General features: G+C 34.3%; 2 protein-coding genes across 3 annotated transcripts in view; both read right to left on the reverse strand.

The window, feature by feature from the left end:
* The window catches only part of LOC144975924 (uncharacterized), a 437,885-nt gene that overhangs the window by 191,277 nt on the left and 222,713 nt on the right, over positions 1-23,895 (reverse strand). The window lies entirely within an intron of this gene.
* LOC144975915 (uncharacterized) overlaps positions 20,043-23,895 on the reverse strand; it is a 111,409-nt gene continuing 107,556 nt past the window's right edge. The window contains exon 4 of the mRNA XM_078920106.1: positions 20,043-22,062. Within this exon, the coding sequence (XP_078776232.1) occupies positions 20,180-22,062 (1,883 nt within the window). The 3' untranslated portion in view covers positions 20,043-20,179. The remainder of the gene's footprint in view (positions 22,063-23,895) is intronic.

Below are 23,895 nucleotides of genomic sequence, written 5' to 3' on the forward strand. Positions count from 1 at the left end.
GCATGGTGGCAGTCTTATAAAAGCGATATCATTATGCAACCAAAACAAACACCCCCCCCCCCCCCCTAAAATAAAAGTCGCATACCACTTAATTCTGAGTATAACAGTTGATATTCGTCAACAAAACAGCACGTTTCTTTTTTACCGCCCTATCTTTTGTCAACAAAATGCCATAATTTTTTTCTTAAACAACCCGCATGGTTATTTTTTGTTGTTTATGAGTTGAACACTGGGGAAAATGTCAAAAACGTTGTCTCAATAGGGCGTAAAGCACTCCGCCTATTATTTAAGAATCGATAATGACACCGCTCGAAAAATAAATGATTAATGTAACATTTTTAAAACGTCGGAATGCTCGTTTTACTGTTGTCAATTTGATAATTGCTCTGGAGGGTTTCGTTTTGTTTTCGCGGTCATTCGGAACGAACGTGGTGATTACATTTCGCAACTGTGTTGGATTTAACGGTTTTTATGCCATTCGTTATCGAACATCTATTCCTCGAAAAAGTGATGTGACATGAGATTGCCATGTTCTCAGATATTCTATCACTACATCTATTGTATGTTTATATTTATGTATTTGTCTAAATTTTGCAATTGAAAATTGGACCTGATTGTAATTACTCTGATGATAATTCTTATTTCATGTCTGTGCATTGCTGTGGTATGAGAGTTCAATTATAATTTCATTTATCAACCTCGATTTTCACTATTATTTTTATGATTTGAAATTATTTGAAATCTTTGATTACGTCCAAGTTTTCTTCTATTCAAATTGCAATTTAATACTTTCCAAAAATTATATTAATCGATGCTTCACATTATGAATGTTCTGGAAAGGACCATCTATTGTTTTATTTATTTTAGGGATTCAAGGACCCAATTTGGTCTCCATTGATTGGATCCCTCTATTCATCTTATGCTGAAATTCGTCGTTAACAAAAGGAAAAAAAATCATCTAATGCTGAATACCAGTTATCTAAACCATTATATTGCTCTAACTTAACAACGCGTATTTAAAATTTGTCTAGAAAACTCCGCTTTCAAATAGAGAGAGAGAGCGAGAGAGAGAGAGAGAGAGAGAGAGAGAGAGAGAGAGAGAGAGAGAGAGAGAGAGAGAGAGACAGAGAGGGGGGGGGGGGGGGGGCGAGAAGCGAAAGAGAGAGAGGGGGGAGAGATAGGTAGAGAGAGAGAGAGAGAGAGAGAGAGAGAGAGAGAGAGAGAGAGAGAGAGAGAGAGAGAAGAATACTGGTATTGATGCAATGCATTTGGGTAAAATACTCACAACATTCGACAACCAAATATAACGTACCAGGACCAAATTATTTGTAACCTTAAATGTTTATAGTCTGATTTATAGAATTTAGTGAGAAGTAATAATTAAAATGGCTGTCTCAAATCAATAACAAAGAGCTGAGTGAAATCGACTTTGTTCCCTCTATTGGAGTTCTTGAATATGTATAGATAGTATGCGCTTGGCTAAGAAGCTCACAACATTGCCATCCGGAAGTATAACGGACCAACACACAAAACTATGTGTATCCATGAACGTTTATAGTCAGGTTAATACAGTTCAGTGAGCATTACTCATAAACGCGGATGGCAAAAAACAATAACAAAGACCTGAGTGACGTCATCTTCGAACTATCTATAGATAGTATGCCCTTGGCAAAGAAGTTCACAACATTGTAAATATATAAAATAACATAATACTTTCCCAGATACCAGTACCCACATAATATATTATTCGTGATTTCCGAGGACGAGAAAAATTAAAAATTAAAAATAGGATGATTAACAAAAATTGCAAAACTGGTGGTGTGGACTTTGTAAATGTAATTTAACCACTTCACTCAAATCGAATAAGGTGTTGAAGAGCACCCAACATTAGGTAAAGACATACACTGTGAGACTGATATGCCAAAAAAAAAAAGCGAATAACTGGCAATTTGACCTGCTTGAAAGGAAAATGTGCTTCCATGTAACATGCCGGGAAATGGACAAAACTTTGTAAAACGATGTATGCAAGGTCACTCCACTTCAAGTCTGATTGCTTGGTGTCTCAAGAGGAAAAATATCAATATGCTCGGTCATCACTGTGGCCGTCTTGCCCTTGACGTGACATTTAATTACTTCTGTCACTCAATTTAAGCTGCGCGGGAGAAAATTACTGAATGTTATACTGAGCAAAAGCAGTGAATTGACTTAGAGCTGATTAGCATATCTCCCTCGAGTAAAAAAAAGTATAAAGTGATTGGAGCTTCAAAGTCAAAAGGTCAAGGATTCCTAATCGTAAACAAAGTTTTTGTTTCAAAATGAGATGGACATTAGGAGATGATACGAGTATAATATGTGAACCCGTTACCTACCGAGGAAGAATACGACAAGGCGATGATTACTTACATAGATCATCAACTGAGCCATCTACGGACCCAAGTTATACTTCCCTCCACGTTGTCCACTTTTCCATCGGTTCAGCCCCTGTGTTACGCCTCCAGTTGTGGCTTGGTATTCACCTCTTTCATTTCCCCTGAAGGGTCCATAGCAGTGAGTGTTGTGTGGCTGGATGTTGGTTTCCTACGGGTGTGGCCATCCAGCCCCTTTTCTCTCCGTCGGATCTAATGCTCAATCGAGCCTATCTGCACGTTTTTAGAGCTCCGCTGAAATCTAATATTGGGATACTTTTATGCAGTTTTGATTTAGAACAAAAAGAAATAACTTTTTAAAATTAATAATTAGCCTGGGAACTCCCTTTCGAAGAATATTTGGGAAATAAGGTTAAACAGATGAATATTTACAAAAGTTCGAGTTAAAATATACTACGTTGGGATAACTAAAGGCAATGCAAACATCAAAAACCTATTATTGTGGACATGCGCACGTGTTTGTTGCAAAATGGATATAAAGATACGATCTATTAGCGAGTGCAAAGAACCAGGATTCACTATTATGTGCTATTATTTCTATTTGTTTTGTTATATTTCGAACCCTTTCAACTTTTTATATGCTTTTTGTTTGCATGTTTGACATCCCAATGCTTTCGGCAATTTGCTTTTATCTTCTGTATTATTTTAGCTTCTTATTTTCAAACAAATAATTGCGTCATAGATTAATGATAATATTGTTGTTTAACGTCAGACTGAAACCATCGATCAAAATGATGGGGAAATGGAAACAAAACGATGGCGATTAAGATATGGAAAGTGTAGACAATGTCAATGGTTTATTTGTGAATGTTCAGCAAGTCATATCTGATGTACAATATGCTTATTTCCACTTTGGTCAGAAAACATTAAAAACTTCATTGCTAATTAAACTAACGCCGACTTGTCAAAAAAATTAAATCAGAGGCTTCCTTCAGGTTTAAGCAACGTGCACTTATTTGCAGGTCTGATAACCCAATTCCTTATAGGCCCATTGTTGTATTGGAAATTTCAAAAAATGACGCAAAATATTGTCCATTACAACAATGTTAAACTAGGCCAATAAGTAGGTTCGGTGTCTGACCTGCATATATGCATACGTCGAGTCGAAGTGTTTATTTCTAACATATTTACAATTACGTTCACGTCGCTCGAGGTCCTTTACTCAAGCTGGAGCCTTTGAATACATGGATTATATCATAAAGCAAATATTTTCTGGCCAACATTTTTTAAAAAGTGTTTTGTTCTCGTGAGATAGCCACGGTGGTGACTGTGATTATGTGATTGAATGATAATATGTGACGATAATCATGATGGTATCTGAATACGTATCTGTCAATTGGTGAAATGTTGAACACATACACACACAGAGAGAGAAAGAGAGAGAGAGAGAGAGAGAGAGAGAGAGAGAGAGAGTGAGTGAGTGTGTGTGTGAGAGAGAGAGAGAGAGAGAGAGAGAGAGAGAGAGAGAGAGAGAGAGAGAGATAATGGTGGTAACAGAATAAACGTGAATACATTGATGTCTCAATATCATTTATATTTCACAATGCATCACTGTAGTTCCAATGTACACACTATTGTATCCATTTAATGGACGCTTTGAAGGTGATCATTTAATTTAATTACTCTCAACTCAATTGACTCTTCTGTAAAAATCGTGGGCTGCAATGGTAAGTAATGAAAAAGTTTTAAATCGCGTAGGAAAAAGAACAAAAATTGTTGGATTCAATCAGGAGACGGCACATGAGATTTTTCGGGCATATATGGATAGAATTGAAAATTTGACAATATCAGGATTAGTAGTAGGAAAGCGAGCGTGTGGAGGACAGGGTATAGCATTCAATAAAAATCAAAAGACAGAACACAGCAATGATAAACACAAACACATAATACGCCAGATGCTCTGTAGACAGACTAAAAACTTGAGCTTTTATATAGCGCATTAACTACTGAACGTGCTCAAAGCTCTTTATAAGGGGTCCCTAGCCAACAGCAACACTTAACATGTAGCACAACTCGGCATACCGCTTGTTAGGCGTTACTAGGGGGTTCAGCGTGGCTCAACGGTGCGGTCTTTGCTTCGTACCCGAAGAGTATCGAGTTCGATCACCTCGCCCTAGCTCAATTTGCGACGCTGCACTGCGGCTGACGCCGGATTTATTCCAATATTCTCTTGGAATAGACCCAAGAGACAAATTTTCCCTATGGGATGAATTTTATATTATTTATATTATATCTTTTTATTACAATATTATTTTCGGAAAGAGACAAAGCCTTTAACAGCCAGGTAATCAATTTACATCTGAGTGCGGTGAGAGAATCATAGTAAAGAGCATTTTCCAAGGACTCAACGATGCGTCGCGCGGGACTCGAATCCAGGACGATCCGAAGGCAAGTGCCATACCACTAGACTACATTGCCGCACTTTGACATGGATGAGAAGATTCGGCAACGCGCCTGAAAGGGCAAGTTAAAAAGAATGAAAATTAATAAACTATCGAGAATTAAATTTCAACGAATTGAAATTGGATGAAGTATTTAAGGCATTTGGAATTCCAGCATTGAACTTGAAGTAAGAGAAACCGGATACGTATTTTAGGATTTTTTTTTTTTTTTTTGGATATCCAGATTCGAACTTGAAGTAATAGAAACCGGAAAGAGAATTGAAGCCAGGAATTTGGATATCCAGCATTGGACTTGGAGTAATAGAAACCAGATAAAGGGTTTAAGGAATTTAGAATTCCAGCATTGAACTTGGAGTAATAAAAACCGTTTAAATTATTTTGGGATTTGGATTTCCGGCATTGCACTTTGGTAGAAACCGGATGACGTATTTGGAATTCCAGTATTAGATTTGAAGTGATAGGAACCGGATAAAGTATTTTAGGGTTTTGTTATCCGGTAACCGAATTATGTTTTAAAAATGTGCTTTTCTATTTGATTAAGGAGAGTTCTTATCGTGTGAATTAACGTGTACTTTTTTTCAGGTTTAATAACCCAAATTGCTTTGGGCTCGCTGCTGTAATGGAATTACTCTCAAATCAACTCAAAATATTGTCCTTTACAACAGAATCAAAACAAGCTCACAATTAATGTTCGGTTATCAACCTGCAAATATGTTCATGCCGATTTAAATTCAGCAACAGAAGATATGGTGTCCTTTTCTTAGAGACTAGGTGAGAGGGAAAATTTCATTCTGAATGTTTTATTAGAATGATTTGCTTTGCATTTTCTCACAAAATATTTGACCTAATTATAAAACTCTTACTTTGTTTCAGAATTATTCTTCCACATCACTTTTAACTATAATGGTATTTTATAATGTCGATCAAAAACCTTAACCTCGGAACAGTCGATTTTCCTCTGTAGATTGCCCCTTATTAACCAATGACGTAGATCAAAGAACAATTGTTTTGCCGACATGTAATGATTTCACAAACGATGCCAGCTTCCACTTGATTATTTATTTGACAGTATTGATTGAGGAATATTGATTTTCTTTCTCTGAACAATAATTATAATGATGGCAGCATTCAATTATATCGATATAACCAATCTTTATGAATCTATATTATTACAAATGGTGATCGATGTTATCTCGTTAACAGCTATTTTACAGCAGAGATATGTGACATTATAAAAGCGTTTAACTTTACATATCGATATTGTCACAGACTGACAAAACACATTTATTAAAGTTGGCTACAAAACTTTTACATTAAAAATATCACTTGATTACATCTAGAAGTCTCAGGTTTTATAATTATTCACAAGTTGAGGGTCTTTTCAATTAATCGCTATTTGAAAATAAAGTGTTCTAGCCTTTTAACTCTCTCCTCACCAGCCATTTTCAGAAGTTTCCTGAAACTTCACCCCCACCCGACACAAAAATGGATATTTATTAATCAGACAGAAAATCAACAAGTAAATTCAATACATTATATAATTCAGCAAAAGGTACTCTATAAAAAATTCCAGATTTCATAGCTAAAACAAAAAACAATCTTTAATAATTGTGATGCACTAAAGAAATTAGAATGATAAAATTGTTGGTTGCAACGTAATGAATTTGACGATTTTCTCATGAATGATCAGGAGAGGGTTATTTGCAGTACAATAAAGGTTATGTTTAAAATAACAATACTACTGCAAAACACTTATTGTAAGTGATGACCAAACAAATATTATTATATCAAAATATTATGTTAAAGTCAGGTAACGTTGATTGTTGTCAGTGTCATTGTCTAAAACTTTTCAAAATAAATTATAAAATGGAAACATTGTTTTATTTGTATCTTCTCATTATAGGACATAGAGAAAAGTAAAATGTAATTTTTTCAACAAGTTACAATAATTTTAGACGGCTATTTTAAAAAGTGGAAAATGGGGAAAAAGACATAGATCCATATGATGCGATTTCAGAAAAATGATATGAAGCAATGGAATATAATCCCCAAAATCGGTTCATATTTAGAAAGTCTGATGTTTTTACAAAGGAATTTTTCTTCTGTCTGTTTGTGTGGCACTGCATCTCTGAAAGAGTGCCCACTCCCCATCTTTTCACATCAAATAATATCCGGGCTTGGTATCAATCGGTCATGATCCCCGGGCAAAGAAAACAATACTCCGACATTGATTATCAGTCAACATTGTTTAGACTTATCAGTCAACATTGTCTTCTTGTTCATCGCATCACCGTTGCTAAGCAACCCGTATGAAGCAGAGGGTATATTAAAGCTACAGTTGGTATATTTTTACTAATTCATAACTTAGAAAGAATGTACCATCGTGATAATTACATATATAAGCTATTTAACCAATTCAGCACATCAGTCAGACATTATGTGAACCGTATTTGAAGGTCTTACTATTTTTCGCAATTTCTGTCTTACTGTAAGAAAGCATGTTTATCATATTGGTCAGCAACTTGACCTTCATGTATCTATTAGCTTAAGTTGACCCCCAACTTGTCAAAAAGTCTCGAAATTAGGTCTTAGTTGTCAAAAAAAGTTTTATGACTTATTTTTGCTCTTTTCTTAATCTATCTATATCTTTTTAAAAAAGGAAAATTGTTCCGATAGACAAGGAAAAGAAAAGTGCTTTGTAAATGAGATGCAGAGAATGGATATGAATTATAATAAAGATAACCAGGGACGGCTGGTAATAATGGGCAGGGTGGGCAAATACCAGCCTGTTTTTTCAAGTTATAAGCTGTATTACCAGGTCCGAAATAATCAAATTTAAATTAGATAATTTCAAAAGTTACTACTTAAACTTGATACTTCATACTGAAATCAATTTGTGTGTATTTTTAATAGATTGCGAATCACCATGCACCCCGTAATGCATAAACCAGGATACGCTCCTGTTCTTTTTTATCACACCCCCCCCCCCCCCACTCCGCCCACATCGTCATCTCATCGTTACGTCGCCTGACGGTGAACTAACTCCGATTTTTGCTGTCTGGCCTCTCTAGTACTAGGTCGGGCTAATTCAAATGAGCCCACCTTATTAACCAGTGAAAACTAAATAGAGATTTTGGCAAACGAACTTTTTCTTATTTATTGCCTTACTTGTGCTGGTACCATTGATGTAATGACTTTGGGAATGTTCCAGTATTGAATTAAATTTATTAATTTACTAATTTTATATCAATTTAGTATTAATTTGTGTTGTTTTTATATATTTGTTTATCCATTTAAACTTTTCTTTTTTTCTCGTTTTCTTTAGTGCTTCTCAAAACCCATTTATTTAAATTGTTTTCTTATTTGTTTTTTGTTGTTGTTGTTGTTGTTGTTGTTTTGGGGGTTTTTTTGTTTTGTTTTTTAACAAATCAATTTGTTAGTTCTTTTTTTTTAAATTCTTAAAGTAATTACCGCTGTATTTTTATTGCCAGACAAATTAATTTTGCAAAACAATGTAATTTTATATTGTATTCCGTCTAATAAAACAAAACACTTTTATTCAAAAGTCACGACTAAATAAATATATAAAATACAACCACCATTTTGGTTTTCTCAACAATTGAATTAGTATACGAGAAATACTCTTCTGAGAAAGGAGATAGTTGAATTCTAAGTTATAGAGGAAATACGGAAGGGTGGGCAGATTCCGTACTTGCCCGTCCTGAAGCTAATACATACATAAGATAGTTCGCGATGAAGAGGCGGGCAGCTCGGGGTTGGTTGGGTGAGGAGTAAAGATAACACGGTCGTATTGTGATAGTCTAACGAATGCATGAGGAGAAATTGGTAACATTATTTTGTCTTAATTGTATTGTATGAAGTATTGGCGAAAGCCTAAGATTAAATAAACTGTGTTTTTGTTGGTCTTCTTTTGACTATGGAACTGATACTGATACTTATCATAGCAGACCTGCATACTTGAAATAGGAAAATAAAAATCGTAGTTTTCATGGCTAATAAAATCGTAGATATTTTAACTACCCTTTAAAAAAATGACCGGAATTTCGTCTGTTTTGATAGATATCAAATTTTTAGAAACGAGAAAAAATGATTGGAAACGTAATAATGATGGTGATGGTGGTAGTGATAGTGGTAGCGGTGGTGGTAGTAGTAATGATGGTGGTGGTAGTAATGATGATGGTAATATTATTATTGTTATTATTATTATTATTATTATTATTATTATTATTATTATTATTATTATTATTATTATTATTATTATTATTATTATTATTATTATTATTATTATTATTGTTATTATTATTATTATTATTATTATTATTATTATTATTATTATTATTATTATTATTATTATTATTATCATCATCATTATTATTATTGTTATTATTATTATTATTATTATTATTATTATTATTATTATTATTATTATTATTATTATTATTATTATTATTATTATTATTATTATTATTATTATTATTGTACGTATTGGTGGTATTACTATTGTTGTATTTTTTTGTGGTTATTAATGGTATCAGTTTATTGTTTGTTTCCATTTACCATTTTTTTCCACTTTCATGTATGTGGTCATCAAATTGTATGATTTATTGTCGAAAGCCTAAGATTGAATAAACTTTGTAATATTGTAATATCGTATGGTAACCATCATTGTCGACGACATCGTCGTTGTCATCATAATCATCATTATCATCATCATTATCATCATCATCATCATCATCATCATCATCATCATCATCATCATCATCATCATCATCTTCATCATCATTAACAACAACAACAACAATATTAACAAGTACTACAATAGCAATAAAAACAATATCAACATCATCATAAAATTTCCGTCATCGTCTCCACAAATATCATTCTAACCAACAGCACCACCAAAACCACTACCATAATTACATCCTCCTCCACCACCACCACCACTATTCCAACCACTACCACCACCGGCACAATCATTCTAATCATCAAGACAGCAGTGAAATGCAATTTGAGCTCTGAATGAAACTCGAGTCATATCGCTGTTGTTGCTTCTCGATTAAAACTTTAAGGTTACCACATACTACTGAAAACCAGTAATGTAACAGAAATATTAATCTCGCCGTTGAGGGATTAAAGCAAATCTTTAATTTTTCGAGTGAACGAAATGGACTTGTATGGTATTGTCAAGGTGTTGTCGCATTATGTCTCGTCGCTTTATTTTTAGTTGTATTCTCTTTCGTGATTCATTTTTGATTACGTTTGGAATAATTAAAATCTACTGGTATTGTCATTTCATTATGAATGTGATTATTTGTGGTTGAAATATTATTTTTAAAGGTGAAAAAAAAAATAATTAAAAAAAAAATAATTAAAAAATAAATAAATAAATAAATAACTTAAAAAAAATAAAAAGATAAATTAAATATATATATATATATATATATATATATATATATATATATATATATATATATATATATATATATATATATATATGACCTAATCATCTTTGCCCCACCACTGTAAATAGGCTAGAACCGCCACTGAAGATAACAGAAACATTTGCCTCCTCTACCAAGAATAGAGTGGTAGAGAACTATCACAAAGAACCGGAGTACGTAGGACAGATAACCTTTTTGTATTGTAGATACAAATCTGGCATTCTGCTGTCGTCTGACAAAGCACTTTATTCTCCTTTTGATCCGAAATTTTAAATCTAAATATCGATCAGTTAAAATTGAGCATTTACATATATAGCGCAATATCCACTAAACGGGCTCAAAACGCCGACAAGGGATCCCTAGCCAACAGCAACGCTTAACAAGTAGGACAAAACATGGCGCCTGTTATGCGATATTACAATTTTTTTTTTCTGCGTCAGAGACAACGCTCCTAACGGCCAAGTATTCATTTTACACCTGAGTAAATAGAGAGATTGTGAGTAAAGTGCCTTTTCCAAGGACTCAACCATGCGCCCCTCAGAGCGGGAATCGAACCCTCGACATTCCGATCCGAAGGCGAGTGTCTTACCACAAGACCACATGGCCGCACATAATGAAATGTTCCTCAGCTTCTCAAGAAGGTACATGTTTCACTACAACAGTAACTTTTGAATTTTTCATGATTGTCAATGCTTCATATGTGGTTTTGAATAAAGCGTTTTTTATTCCATTACTCTTTGTGTGTCTGCTTTCTGTTATTTGTTTGTCAACCAAGAATTTGGTGAATTCTCATCTGGATGTCATTGCAAGAAAACACGTCAGTGAAATGAAATACTTGTGGGGAGGAATGGGGTTATTTAGTAAGAAACAAAATTACGTCCGTCCACCATGGCATCTTAAGATACCATCGCCTAGCATTCCATGAAGGAATATAGATAATCCATCAAACAAGATGTCTGATATCAACAGGAATCACCCGTGTTGTCCAAGTGAGCAAATTGCCCAAGGAAAAAAAGGAAAGTACCTGAAGCGGGGCTCGAAACCGGGACCTTCCGGGTCACAGTGCAATGCCTTAACCACTCGGTCACTTCGCCCCCCCCCCCCTCCCCCAGTTGTTTAAAAGGTTATGGTGAAAAATATTCTTTTTCTTTCATAGTCCAAATGCATTCATCCCGACTTTCATTCTGTTTTTCTTTGTTTGTTTCTTATTTTGTGTTGAATACATTCTTGTTATTTGTCAAGTTTAGTGTGGCGCACTTTCTAGATATATGTACTTTGATATAGATTTTATAGGTTTCGTTCCTATTTGCCATTATCGTTTTAACTACAACTTTTCAGGTCAATTATCACGCATTTCTATCTGACCACACTAATACGTTAGTGCCTCATGTCACGAATACTTTTTAATACTATGAAAGAGGCGCTCGGAATTATAAAGCACACTTATTCAAAACTGAGCTTGAAGTTAAGATTAAGAGGCCAAAAGACGATTAAAATACAAATATCTAGAAAGTGCAACATACTTGACAAACAACAAGAATGTAATTCAGCACAAAATAAGAAACAAAAACAGAATGAAAGTCAGGATGAATGCATTCGGACGAAACAAACTAGATTGTAATACAAGATTGTATTTTTCTTTCTTGCTTTTTCTGGCACCTTTCATACACATACTGTTCAGTTCTTTCACCGGTGCCTGCTCCTTAATTTCTTAACATTGTCTTTGTTAGAACAATTAAAAACTGGCACCTTTCATACACACTTGTTCAATTCTTTATTTTAAATACAATGTTTTTACCAGCCATGTAGTCTATTTTCAATTAAGGGAGCTTTGAAAACGTAAGTAAAGAGTCTATTCCTAGGACCCAACTTTGTGCCGTCCGCAAGCAGTTTTGTCGTTTTCTGAACAGAAAAACAACATATTTGAATGTATTTATGGCCAGATAACTTGTCTATCAAATATCTTGAATTATCAGATTGATTTGAGTGTTTTGGAAAGGTGAGGGCCGTTTTAAGCAATCAATAATTGAAGGACGATTTTTCTGACCATTTTTAAATGGGTTTATTCAGCGAACGCCAGTGTGAAAATCGAAACAAGAGACCTACAGATCATCTGGCAAGTTTCATGCCACAAAATGACAAAGTCGAAAAAAGCATTATGTCTTAGACTGATTAAATGATTCCTAAACAACTTTTATACAAACAGAACATATAGTCGCTGCATATTCTATAGTGATGAACCGTAATAGAAATTCTAACTGCTTTTGATGCTGACTGAAGTAAGGGTTTTAAGCCCGAATATTTCCAAACTAAGAATTTTGTTCTAGTTTGAAGCTGTTGTCTTCCATTTTTTTTCAATATTCGTCAAAATCCGGTCGTTTGCTTGAAGTGTATATTGGGAAACAAAAGATATCAATACGCGAACAATATCTGAGATCAGGATAAATGAAACTGGCAAACTATGGCCTTGGCCACATACGATCGATATACGGATATATTAACCAGTTTACTGCCGTGCTCTGGAAAAACATGTAGTTAATAATTTGGCCAGAAAGCTCGTCCTTCAAATATCGATCGATTCTAATGACCCTCATCTTGGTAAAAACTCTCAAACGTCGGACTTGCGAGGTCCCAAATTTAAGATTTTAGCCAAGACAAGAGGAGGGTAATAATATATATTATATTATATTATATATTAATTAATGATTAATTATAATATTATTAATATAATATATTTAAACAGAATAAGATATAAATTACAATTGACACCAACAAGAATGTCATAAACTTCCTCGACGTAGCCTCCGACCTTACTACAGACAATTACATACCCTACAGAAAACCCAACAACATCATCAACGTTGTAGGAGGAAATAAATGAATGAGGTGAGGATACTAAATAATTCGCTCCTAGAAACTCTCGAGCAGTTTACGTGATTCCAGCCAACTCCCCTCAACCCCCCCCCCCCCCCAAAAAAAAATAAATAAAAAATAAAAATAAATATAAATAATATATATATATATATATATATATATATATATATATATATATATGTGTGTGTGTGTGTGTGTGTGTGTGTGTGAGTGTGTGTTTGTTTGTGTGTGAAAGAAATTATGTAAGTCCGCGATTATGATTAATTTGAGAAATAATGCTTTGTAAAAATTTTAAGCGGACGCTTTAAGTCATTGACCTAGAAACATACATATTATATGAATTATATTGTAATATAATAGATAAGACAGAGACCACAAGGTTTTATAAATCTTTTACTTTATTAAAGAAACAATAACGTAGCGTCAATGCATTGATACATGGCAAATATAGTTGAACAAATACATACGGATAGAGTAGAAACCAATAATATCTTTGTTAAATACTGATTTAAATAGATTAATACATGAATATCATCAGCTTGCAGTATTTATATGCATTGGGAAGTAGTGATATTCATATAGAGTTTAGAAACCTAAACTGAGAATTCGTGAAGCTCCTTTTGCAGTAGTTACTCTAAGACAGATGCCCTTTTTAAAACTAAAGATTACATCCCATCCTTTTCAGGTAGCAAACATAAATTTCTAAGTTTTTGTTTATCGTCTTTGTACAAGGAATCGTAGTTCTATTTTTTTTAAACACTATATCAATGTATAATATTATGATCAAAACACGTTGGTGTCCATTCATAGATATCTTGCTCATATTATCTGAAAGAACTTAACTGAAAAATCAATGCTAAAGCTGTCTCGGGACATTATGTATTAATCATACACTTATCCCCTGCTACGTCAACAAATGTATTGACCAGAATCCGACTATTTTTGCCTCCGAAGTTTTCTGCGATGTCCAAACCTATATGGGCAGAATTTTTAGTCCTGTTTTGTCATTTTAAAATATACATGAAAGGTATACAGAAAAATAGATAGATATGCATATTAAGAGAGAGAGAGAGAGAGAGAGAGAGAGAGAGAGAGAGAGAGAGAGAGAGAGAGAGAGATGGTATTAATTGGCCTGGGAGAATAAAAATGTCTAAACCTAAACTTGTTCAATTATCATCAGAAATGAAAATGAAATAGCTAATTTGAACAATTGCATTAATATATCATGCGGGTTATTAACATCTAACTCGAAATTGAATAAAGAAATCAAGTCATAAACACATTAATCATCCGCTACAACTGACTAAAACATCCCATTATAAACAAAATGTAATTCCGTGATGGCTCCTGACCGACGTATACTAATTTGCTGGTCTGGTAATCCAAATTGTTATGGCCTCATTGTTGGAATGGATATATACTCTCAAACAAACGCAAAATATTACAAAAACGTTCAATCAGGCCCATAATTACGTAGGGTAATCAGACTTGCACATATGTGTGCACGTCGCCCCAGACAAAATCTTGAATATAATTCCAAAAACTAAATATGCATTATTGGATTCGTCAAAAAGGTTTATAAGTGAATCTGAATTGTTTGCTAAGATTGCCCAAGATGAGTCAATTATCATCAAAGATAAGTAAATTGTTTGCAAATATCTTTAACTAACAATGAGTTAGTAATTTGTGCTATAAAGTGGTAACTGATTTAGCCACGTGTAAAATATCTCTATAAATTATTATAGATTAACACACATTTTTGTCAAAACCTGAAGCACTGCCACAGACGCAATGGTTATCTAACATAAATGTATTTTGATTTTAAAATCTAAAGAGGAGTAGAATTGCCACTTCTTAAGATAAGAATGGAAAGTAGACTTTCTGAAACCAAAGCTATGCTAATCAATTTCGTACACTCGAGATTAGACCCAATGCAACGAGCGTGACAAAAGACGGATGGGGACCATAGAATAATTGGAACCCAAAGTAAACACCATTGACTTCATGGCAAAGGAATTATGAGATAGAATTTCCGTGTGTACTTTACAGACTTTTGACAACACACAGCCTAATGGCGGCCGTATTGTCGTTTTTGTTTTAAACAATAGAAAATTCCGTTTTTTAAATGAAAATCAAACATAAATTATCGTGATCGTGTTTTGATGATTTTTGGGGGTTCGATTACACAAGGCTTAGTCGCATATCAACTAAATCCATCCTCGTTTCGTCTCCCCCCCCCCCCTTTCTCTCTCTCTCTCTCTCTCTCTCTCCCTCTCTATCTATCTATCTATCTATCTATCTATCTATCTATCTATCTATCTATCGATCTATCTATCTCTCTCTCTCTCTCTCTCTCTCTCTCTCTCCCTCCCTCCCTCTCTCTCTATCTCTATATCTCTCTATCTATCTATCTTATCTATTTCTCTCCCTCTCCCTCTCTCTCTCTCTCTCTCTCACACACACACACAGACACACACATACGTAACATCCTAATAAGGTAATCAAGCTAGAAAGTGAAACTTACTATATTGAATGGTTTAAGTCTCCACTCAATTTGTGTAATACAACAGAGGAAGTTCGTAAACGGGTGGACTTCACAAAAAAAAAAAAAAAAATAGGATGTAACAAAGAAGCCATCTCATTTAGTTGACCACGGATGTAAAATGCCAGTAAATCAATAACAAAAAACATCTCCTCCCCGGCCCCTTACAAACACTGCCAAAGACTATAAATGTATCACAGTTAAATGGGTCATTGGAAATAATATGGATAAAGATATATCTGCCGGACTCTGACAAGAAACACTAGTTAAGAATTTCGGCCAGAAAACAAGTCTTTAAATCTTGATCGATTAAAATGACCCTATCTTGTCCAAAACCTTCAAACCTGGGTCTTCCGATCGATAATTGAAGGTGTAGTTTTATGGCCAAAAATATTTTTAAAAAAGTGTTTTTTTCTTTTTTCAGACTACGCAGAAATACAATAGCAATTAGAATAATTTCATATGCAATCAACGACAGAATCTATTTTGATTAATGCCTGAAATTATCAATTAATCATTAACATTTTGATGAGTCATGTTATGGAATGGTAAAATAAAGTAAAATGACAGTCTACCTAATTTGTGTGACTTTAAGATTTGCTTCATCTTCATTAATATTGTTTAATAAAATCACAGTAACAAATTGTGGTCCTTTAGACCACAATTAACATTTTAATCGGAAATATATATATATATGTGGGGCTACTTCTTATGAATGCCTCCTATATTTTGTGTTATATGAGGCAAATTGGTATGGACTTTATCTTTAAGACATTAAGAAAATCGATGGAGAATTTTTTTCCTCTCTCTTTTATTGGGATGTTCGTGAAGAGTGCTTTTTAAATATTTAAAAATATATATATTTCGAGTTTGTCATACCATTTGGACTTTTTTTAAATTCTTGATTTCTTATCAAGATAATTCTGCAAATTTAGAAAAATTCATATTTTTAAAAATTATGTTTCTTGCTGTTTTGTTTTACTTAATTTTTTTTTTCGACCAGCTTTCAAAGTCACGATAAATGAGCGATTTTAATAGATTTAATAAGAAATAGATAGATACAGATTGTGGGGGGTAAACACTGTAGCTAATAATATATATAATCTTCGGTCCCTTAGCAATATTCACATTACAGTGTAAACAGAGTAGTTCTAATAGATAGAACGAAGTTGACGTCACCCAGTTCATTGCTATTGTTTTTTGCCATCCATGTTTATGAGTAATTCCCATTAAACTATTAACCAGACTATAAAATTCAAGTTTACACATACTTTTCTGTGTTGGTCCGTTTTATTTCCGGATGGCAATGTTGTGAGCTTATGAGCCAAGCGCACAACAGCTATAAATAGAACGAAATTGACGTCACCAGCTCTTTGTTATTGTATTTAGCCAGCCATTTTTATGAGCAGTTCTCATTAAATTGTATTAATCAGACCATATCAAGGTTTATTGTTACAAATTGTTTTGTGTGTTGTTACGTTATAGATAGTATGCACATGGCTAAGAAGTTCACAACATTGTCATCCGGAAGTATAACTGGCCAACACACAAAACTCTGTGTAACCTTGCTCGTTTATAGTCTGGTTAATACAGTTAAGTGAGAATTACTCATAAACGCGGATGGCAAAAAACAATAACAAAGACATGAGTGACGTCATCTTCGAACTATATATATCCAGCTGGCGGATGTTAGGATTTTTTAAACACTGAACGCAATGCATCCATATAAGTATGTTTGTAATGAAGGCTGTGTTCTCACTATATTTAAAAAAAAATATTTTTCCCATTCCGGCCAGTAAACTTTCATTCCCTAGGTCAATAGATAAAGATCACCCCACACCTTATCAAATAGTTTTAAACCTGAGACTTTATTACAATTTGACCTTTTCTGTCGATCTCTGAAAATGTGTTTGGAATTTTGTCTAGAAAACTCATACGTCAAATATCGATCAATTAAAATGATCCTCATCTTGTCAAATCTTTCAAAATCCGAGACTTTACGATAGTACCAGGTTTGAGAGTATTTATCATTTTAATCAATTGGTAACTAAAGGTCGAGTTTTCTGGCCAAAATTTTAAACACATGTTTTTCGGAGTACGGCAGCTTTGGCATGTTTTGGATAATCACATTTGAAATAATATGTTTCTGGTCAAACTGAAAAAAAAATTGTTTTTTCATTGCGCGATAATATAGGTGTGAATGTTAGTAACTTGGAAAGACAGCAAACTTAGGCAATGTTTATAAGACAGGAGACAAAAGTATTTTGTTTTACAAGATTTAATTTAGTCTCAGGGATAAAGGTGCAAGGGGATTTGAAAAAAAGGTTGATGGGAAGATAGTTAGATTGAAAGCTAGAAATCCTTAAGTTGGGAAATTGGTGAGCAGAGAAAGAGGAACACATGGGGAGCGGAGGAGAAAGAGTTTTTAAATTATATACAGAGAAGGAATTGAGGGGGGGGGGGGGTAAGACAGAGAAAGGGGGAGACACACAGACATATACACATACAAACATACTCACACGCAAACCCATAGAATTAGAATATGTGTGTATGTATGTGCGTGAGAGAGAGAGAGAGATATCGAAGGATAGGGAGAGAGAGAATGAGAGAGAAAGAAATAGAGAGAGAGAGAGAGAGAGAGAGAGAGAGAGAGAGAGAGAGGGAGGGGGGGGGAAGAGATACACACACAGAAGGGGGTGTAAAGCTATCCATTCGTTACGTGAGACAGACACTAGGTGCGATCATGTGACTTATTAATATACATTCCATACAATGCAAAGTGTGACAAATAGACATTTTAATACACGCATGGTAGGTAATGAGATAAAGACAACGTAACGAATATCGTTGAAATCCCTTATCGTTTAATATATACAGAACATTTGAACTTGCTAAATCTCACCATTCCATTCTAGATGATAGTGTTTATCATATGGATAACATTGTCAAAATTAAATATGACAGAGTATTTTCCATAGGCATATAATAGGCATCATACTGTTATACAAATGTATATTATATCAAAGGCATATTTATATCACTGGGTGTTATCGTTTTGTGACCCTGCGCCAACAAAATCTATTCCATTCCCACTCCCACATTCCCTTCTCCTCTGTGCCATTCAAAAGCTAAAAATATTCCTAAAATCCTGTTTCTGTCTATCAGAAGATTAAAGTGGCCTCAGGCACAAAGCAAACTTCAATACATTAAGCTTTCTAGCAGAAATCATCTGTTTCTATACCATTGTCGCTAATATCCATAGATCCAAAGCGACTATAAGATGAATGACGATTTTTAATTAAACATGGCAAATCTACACACCAATGAGTCAACACATTGTGATATAAACTAAAACTCCGTAGGGCCATCTGACGGCTTGTAAGCATTATATAATAAATCCCATGAATGGAAGTTAAGCTTTTGTGCCAATTTGTTATCCGTGTACTATTTTGTTAGTTGTCTAGCCTTCAAGAGTAGCATATGTCGACCTTGAAAGGATTCACAGCATTATATCTTTATAATGAAATAAACATAAACACAAACATTGTAGGAATGAAAAAAGGCCCGTTATATAATGAATTCTTTTGTTTACAATAACCTAATTGATTGCTCCTGAAGTAATCATTGATGTTGAAGAAAGGGTAATGATTGATACCGTAATGTTATAAAGTAATATATATTGAGTGTATATATATATATATATATATATATATATATATATATATATATATATATATATATATATATATATATCTGAGTGTATCATCTATTGTATCAATAGATGATAACATATTTCATATTTTCAAATTGTAGAATATAAGATAGGACAATGGCTTTTTTAAAAGCCAAAATCATCTTAAATATTTGAAAAAAAATAATTTTAAAAATTCGATTATCCCATCTTGTGGTCAATAAAACTAGAAGTCAAAGTGTACTTATTTGCAGGTCTAATAATCCAAATTACTACGGGCTCATTGTTGGAATAGAAATATTCTTAAACCGACCTAGAATAATGTCCATTACATTGAGTCCATAATGTTGTCCAGTAATCAGACCTGCTAATATGTGAGCTTAGCTAGAAGTTGATGAGAATGTAATCATTGTCGTAAAAGACATTAGACATCAATATTTTTGGTCCCTTATCCAACCATCAACATAATATTTATCTAAATGGACTTAACATTTGTTAAGGATGGACAATACCTAATTTGATAAATATTTTCATGAACATATTCTGATTTGGCAATATGAATTGATGTTTAGTTAACATACCTGCTTTGGGAAATTATCATGTTGTTGAATACACATTTTTTACAACAGTTGTTCTGATAGCTTTGCTTATGTAGTAATATCAAAGATGTCTACTTTAGCTCGATTTTTAACAAACATGTAAAAAGTACTCAACGTTAAATAGTGTACGTATCTATTTAACTTAACTTGGATTTGGATTGTCAAAGGCATGCATCACTTTTACTAAGTTGTGCTTTCATTCAAATCAACACTTCTCGCCTTAGAGTCCACAGAATCATTTGCAAAACGGATAATTTCTATCATGCCCTCATTGTCTATTTTCGTTTTGTCATCAAACTCCTTTGGAATGCTGAGATCGTCAAGGCTTTCGATGATTGTCTCTGGAGAGGTGCTGTTTCGACCTCCAAGTACAGAGTTGTCAATGCTGCTATTCAGCTTCACACCACCGACATTTTTCCGATTATTCTCCAAACCCAATGAAGATGATAAACTGGTGTTATTTTTCATCTGTGATTTAGATGTCGGAGCGGTTTGTAGATCACCTTTGCGAGATCCATCTGAAGCACCGTCATCAATTAATTTAAACACATGCCCTGTAACAAACTTGTCGAAATCAGGCTTAACTTCCTCGCAATTTATACTGTTACCATCAGAATTTCCACTTCCGGAGTAAGTCATGTCTCTGCTGGTTGCACTTCCGCTTTGAGATCTATATGTCTGATCGTCGTCGAAGTGGATGTATTCAATTTCCGTTTGGGGAGAGGTCGAGTCCCACCTCGGGTTTTTCGAAGGTGATTTGCATTTCGTGATTGGCAACTTACCGCCAGACAAACTGAGCGAACTGCTGATGACAGCATCATCATTACACGAACTTAGATTATCAGTATATTCTATCTGAGTGATCGGAGACAAAGACGGAAGTGTGCAATCGCTGACAGATTCGTACTCATAGTCGTAATCATAACTCTCACTCTGATCCAAACTTTCTTCCTCTGTCACGTCCATGAAGTCATTTCCGTTGTCGTCTTCATTTTTCAGTTGAACAAGGCCTCTGTTGGTATTTCTGTTTTTGTTATTGTTGCTCCTGTTGTTGTTATTATTGTTTTTTAATGCTGCTGCTACCGTGGTGTTAGACGAACGATTAGGATTGTTATGAGTTTCATCAATTGAAGGGATGTCCGAAGCTGTATATCTGCCATCACCATCTAAGTCAGTCATCTCTGTAGCTATACTACAATTGTTAATGTCGTCTAAATCATCACCTTCATCTGATTTACAAAAGTCTTTTTCTGTAAAGGGAGAGGTCATAGAATTAGACGTTGCGAGTTTCTGTGGTCGCGGAACTTTATTCATGTCTAGCAAGCCATCTGTTTTTCTCTTTACTATTGGCGAACGCTTACTGCCAACAGTTCCGTCCTTCTTTATGCCAGCTTCTAGTAATCTGATAACTTCCGATTTCTTGTCTGAACAATTAACATAATTCTGTTGCCCAGACCTCTTAGCCATGTCTTTTAAAAGAGGCAAACCTTTTAATTTTTCAGTTGCACTTTTTTGGTCCTTACTTTCTCCTGGCGATTTTTGTTGCGATTGGGCCACTGCACCAGAAATTGAAATTTCAGAAGTCCCAGCTTCACTATTTGCTTGAGGTTTGGACTTTTTCAAAAGGGACAGTTTTGATTTGAGTTTCTTTTCTTTTTCCACTGTTTTCACGGGAGATATCTTAGATGCCACGGAACCAATGCTATCTTGGCCTGAAGACGATTTCTTGCGATATTTTACCATCGTTGTTGTCAATTTAGCGACTTTGTAGAACTTAACCGAAGGTTTGAGAAATTCTACTTCGGATTTTTGATAGCCTTCGGATAAGCAAATCTCCATCGGAGTCATGTTGCTCACTTTATCCTTCAGTGTAAGAGTTGCTTTACCTTTTGTAGCTAGGATCTTAGCACATTGTAGAAAGCCGTTTTTTGCTGCGATGTGCAGAGCGGCGTATCCTTCCTTGTTAAAGTGATCTACTTGAAGACCAAGGCGCCGGAAGTTACGTACAAGAAGCTCGACTGCTACATCATTTCCGGTATTCGCTGAATGAATCAGTGCAGTGTTTCCTGGTTGAAAAAAAAAGACAAAAAATAGGCAATTTCAATAATTCTAGATAATCATATTTCATAGTTAATCAAACATTTAAAATCAAATAGTAGGTTTAAAAACAACATCGAATGTTCAACAAAATTGTGAAAACCCCCGTAAATGATGAAATTGTGAGTGTAAATTTTACTCAGTCGTTCAACCACTATTCTTCCTGGACTCCTATTGATTTGTCTACGTAGAATAGACCTTTATCCATTCAGTACTAAAGCTTTTCAATTACCAAGGCTGAAATGTGATCTTACGAGCAAATTGGATCGATCAACAACAATAATCTTATCAGAAGACAGGAATAACTGCGCTCAAAGCGTTATCGAGATAAGACTTCAACAAAATCTTGGTTTTTAGATTTTTTTGGGACAAATCGGGGGTCTTTATAAATGGTTGACATATGAAGTCAATATTCACTTCAAATAGAAATACATCTTGCCCATGTGTGGATGTTTAGGCATCTTTTGTGATCTTGTGGATTTGTGGTATGACCCTCGGCTTTTGACCTGTAGGTCCCAAGGTTTAGTTCACCCGTGACCGGTGCAAATTTGATTCCTTGGAAAATGCTAATTTTTCTCATGTGATTTGCCTGAAACAAAGTTGTGTGTTGAAAACCAATTGAAATAGTGCCTTTCAAGCGTCTTCTCTCGTCCTATTTGTTAACTGTTCCTTTTGGCCTAAGACCTACTGAACACACTTAGTGAATATTGTATTGTACAGCTCATATTTTTATTATAAGAAGAGTTTCGATTCTGTTGTCCATTTATTGTGACGATTGATCAATGTAAGTAAATAGGTTAAGTTATGACTAAATGTGATCCACCACCTCAAAACGGTAGTCTGTCGGGATGAATTCAACCTCTGAACGTGAATATAAATTTCCAAAGGAACTTTGAGTTGTTTGCAATATGAGAAATTATCTGCATTTCCCTCTATACCGAATAGAACTTATTCCCAAGTCTCAAATATATATATATATATATATATATATATATATATATATATATATATATATATATATATATATATATATATATATATGCATTGAAGTACCAAGCTCATCCAGACATAATACAGCTTTGAGACTTTGGTTCAAAAATGAGTTCTCTACAAATTGTAATGAATTACGATCGCTCATTTGTTTTTAAAAATGAATATCAAATCATCCACACAAGATGTGTAAAGATAACATCTACCCATGAATACACAGTACACAGTAAAATAAGATTATTTGTACTTGGCTTTGGGGGTACTTGTAACTCAGTTGGCAGGCACTTAGTTCCTTTTTTATTTTTAAACTCGATCATTTTCATAGAGCATTATCCATTTAACATGCTCAATGCGTTATACATTTACAAGCAAAGGAATCGATCACGGTACAATAGAGATTTTCTTCTGATCTCCCCCAATCCCTCCTCTCCCCAGCCAGATTTGGCCAGAAAACGCATCCTCCAAATATTAATCGTTTTAAATAACCCTCATCTTAGCAAAACCCTTCAAACTGAGGTCCCAGGTTTGAGACTTTTGCCAAGATGAGGGTCATTTAAATCTATCGATATGTGGAGGTCGAGTTTTCTAGCCAATTTATTTTTCCTGAGAATGGCAGGTAACTGGATAACTAAGGAGAATGAATGTGATATCTTAAAGATCAAAAGTCAGATTTAGTATGTCTGATTCAATAGTCTGATGTCACGTCCAACCAGCAACGAGCAGCTTGGTTCTAAACAAAGAAAATTGGCACTTTTTATTCCTCATTCTGGCTAGAAATTTTTCACATGTCATGAGATCAGAATGTATTAAAG

The sequence above is a fragment of the Berghia stephanieae genome, chromosome 1 (genome assembly GCF_034508935.2).
Source record: "Berghia stephanieae isolate SIO BIC M18660-M18661 chromosome 1, UCSD_Bste_1.3, whole genome shotgun sequence".
Classification (NCBI taxonomy): Eukaryota; Metazoa; Mollusca; class Gastropoda; order Nudibranchia; family Aeolidiidae; genus Berghia; species Berghia stephanieae.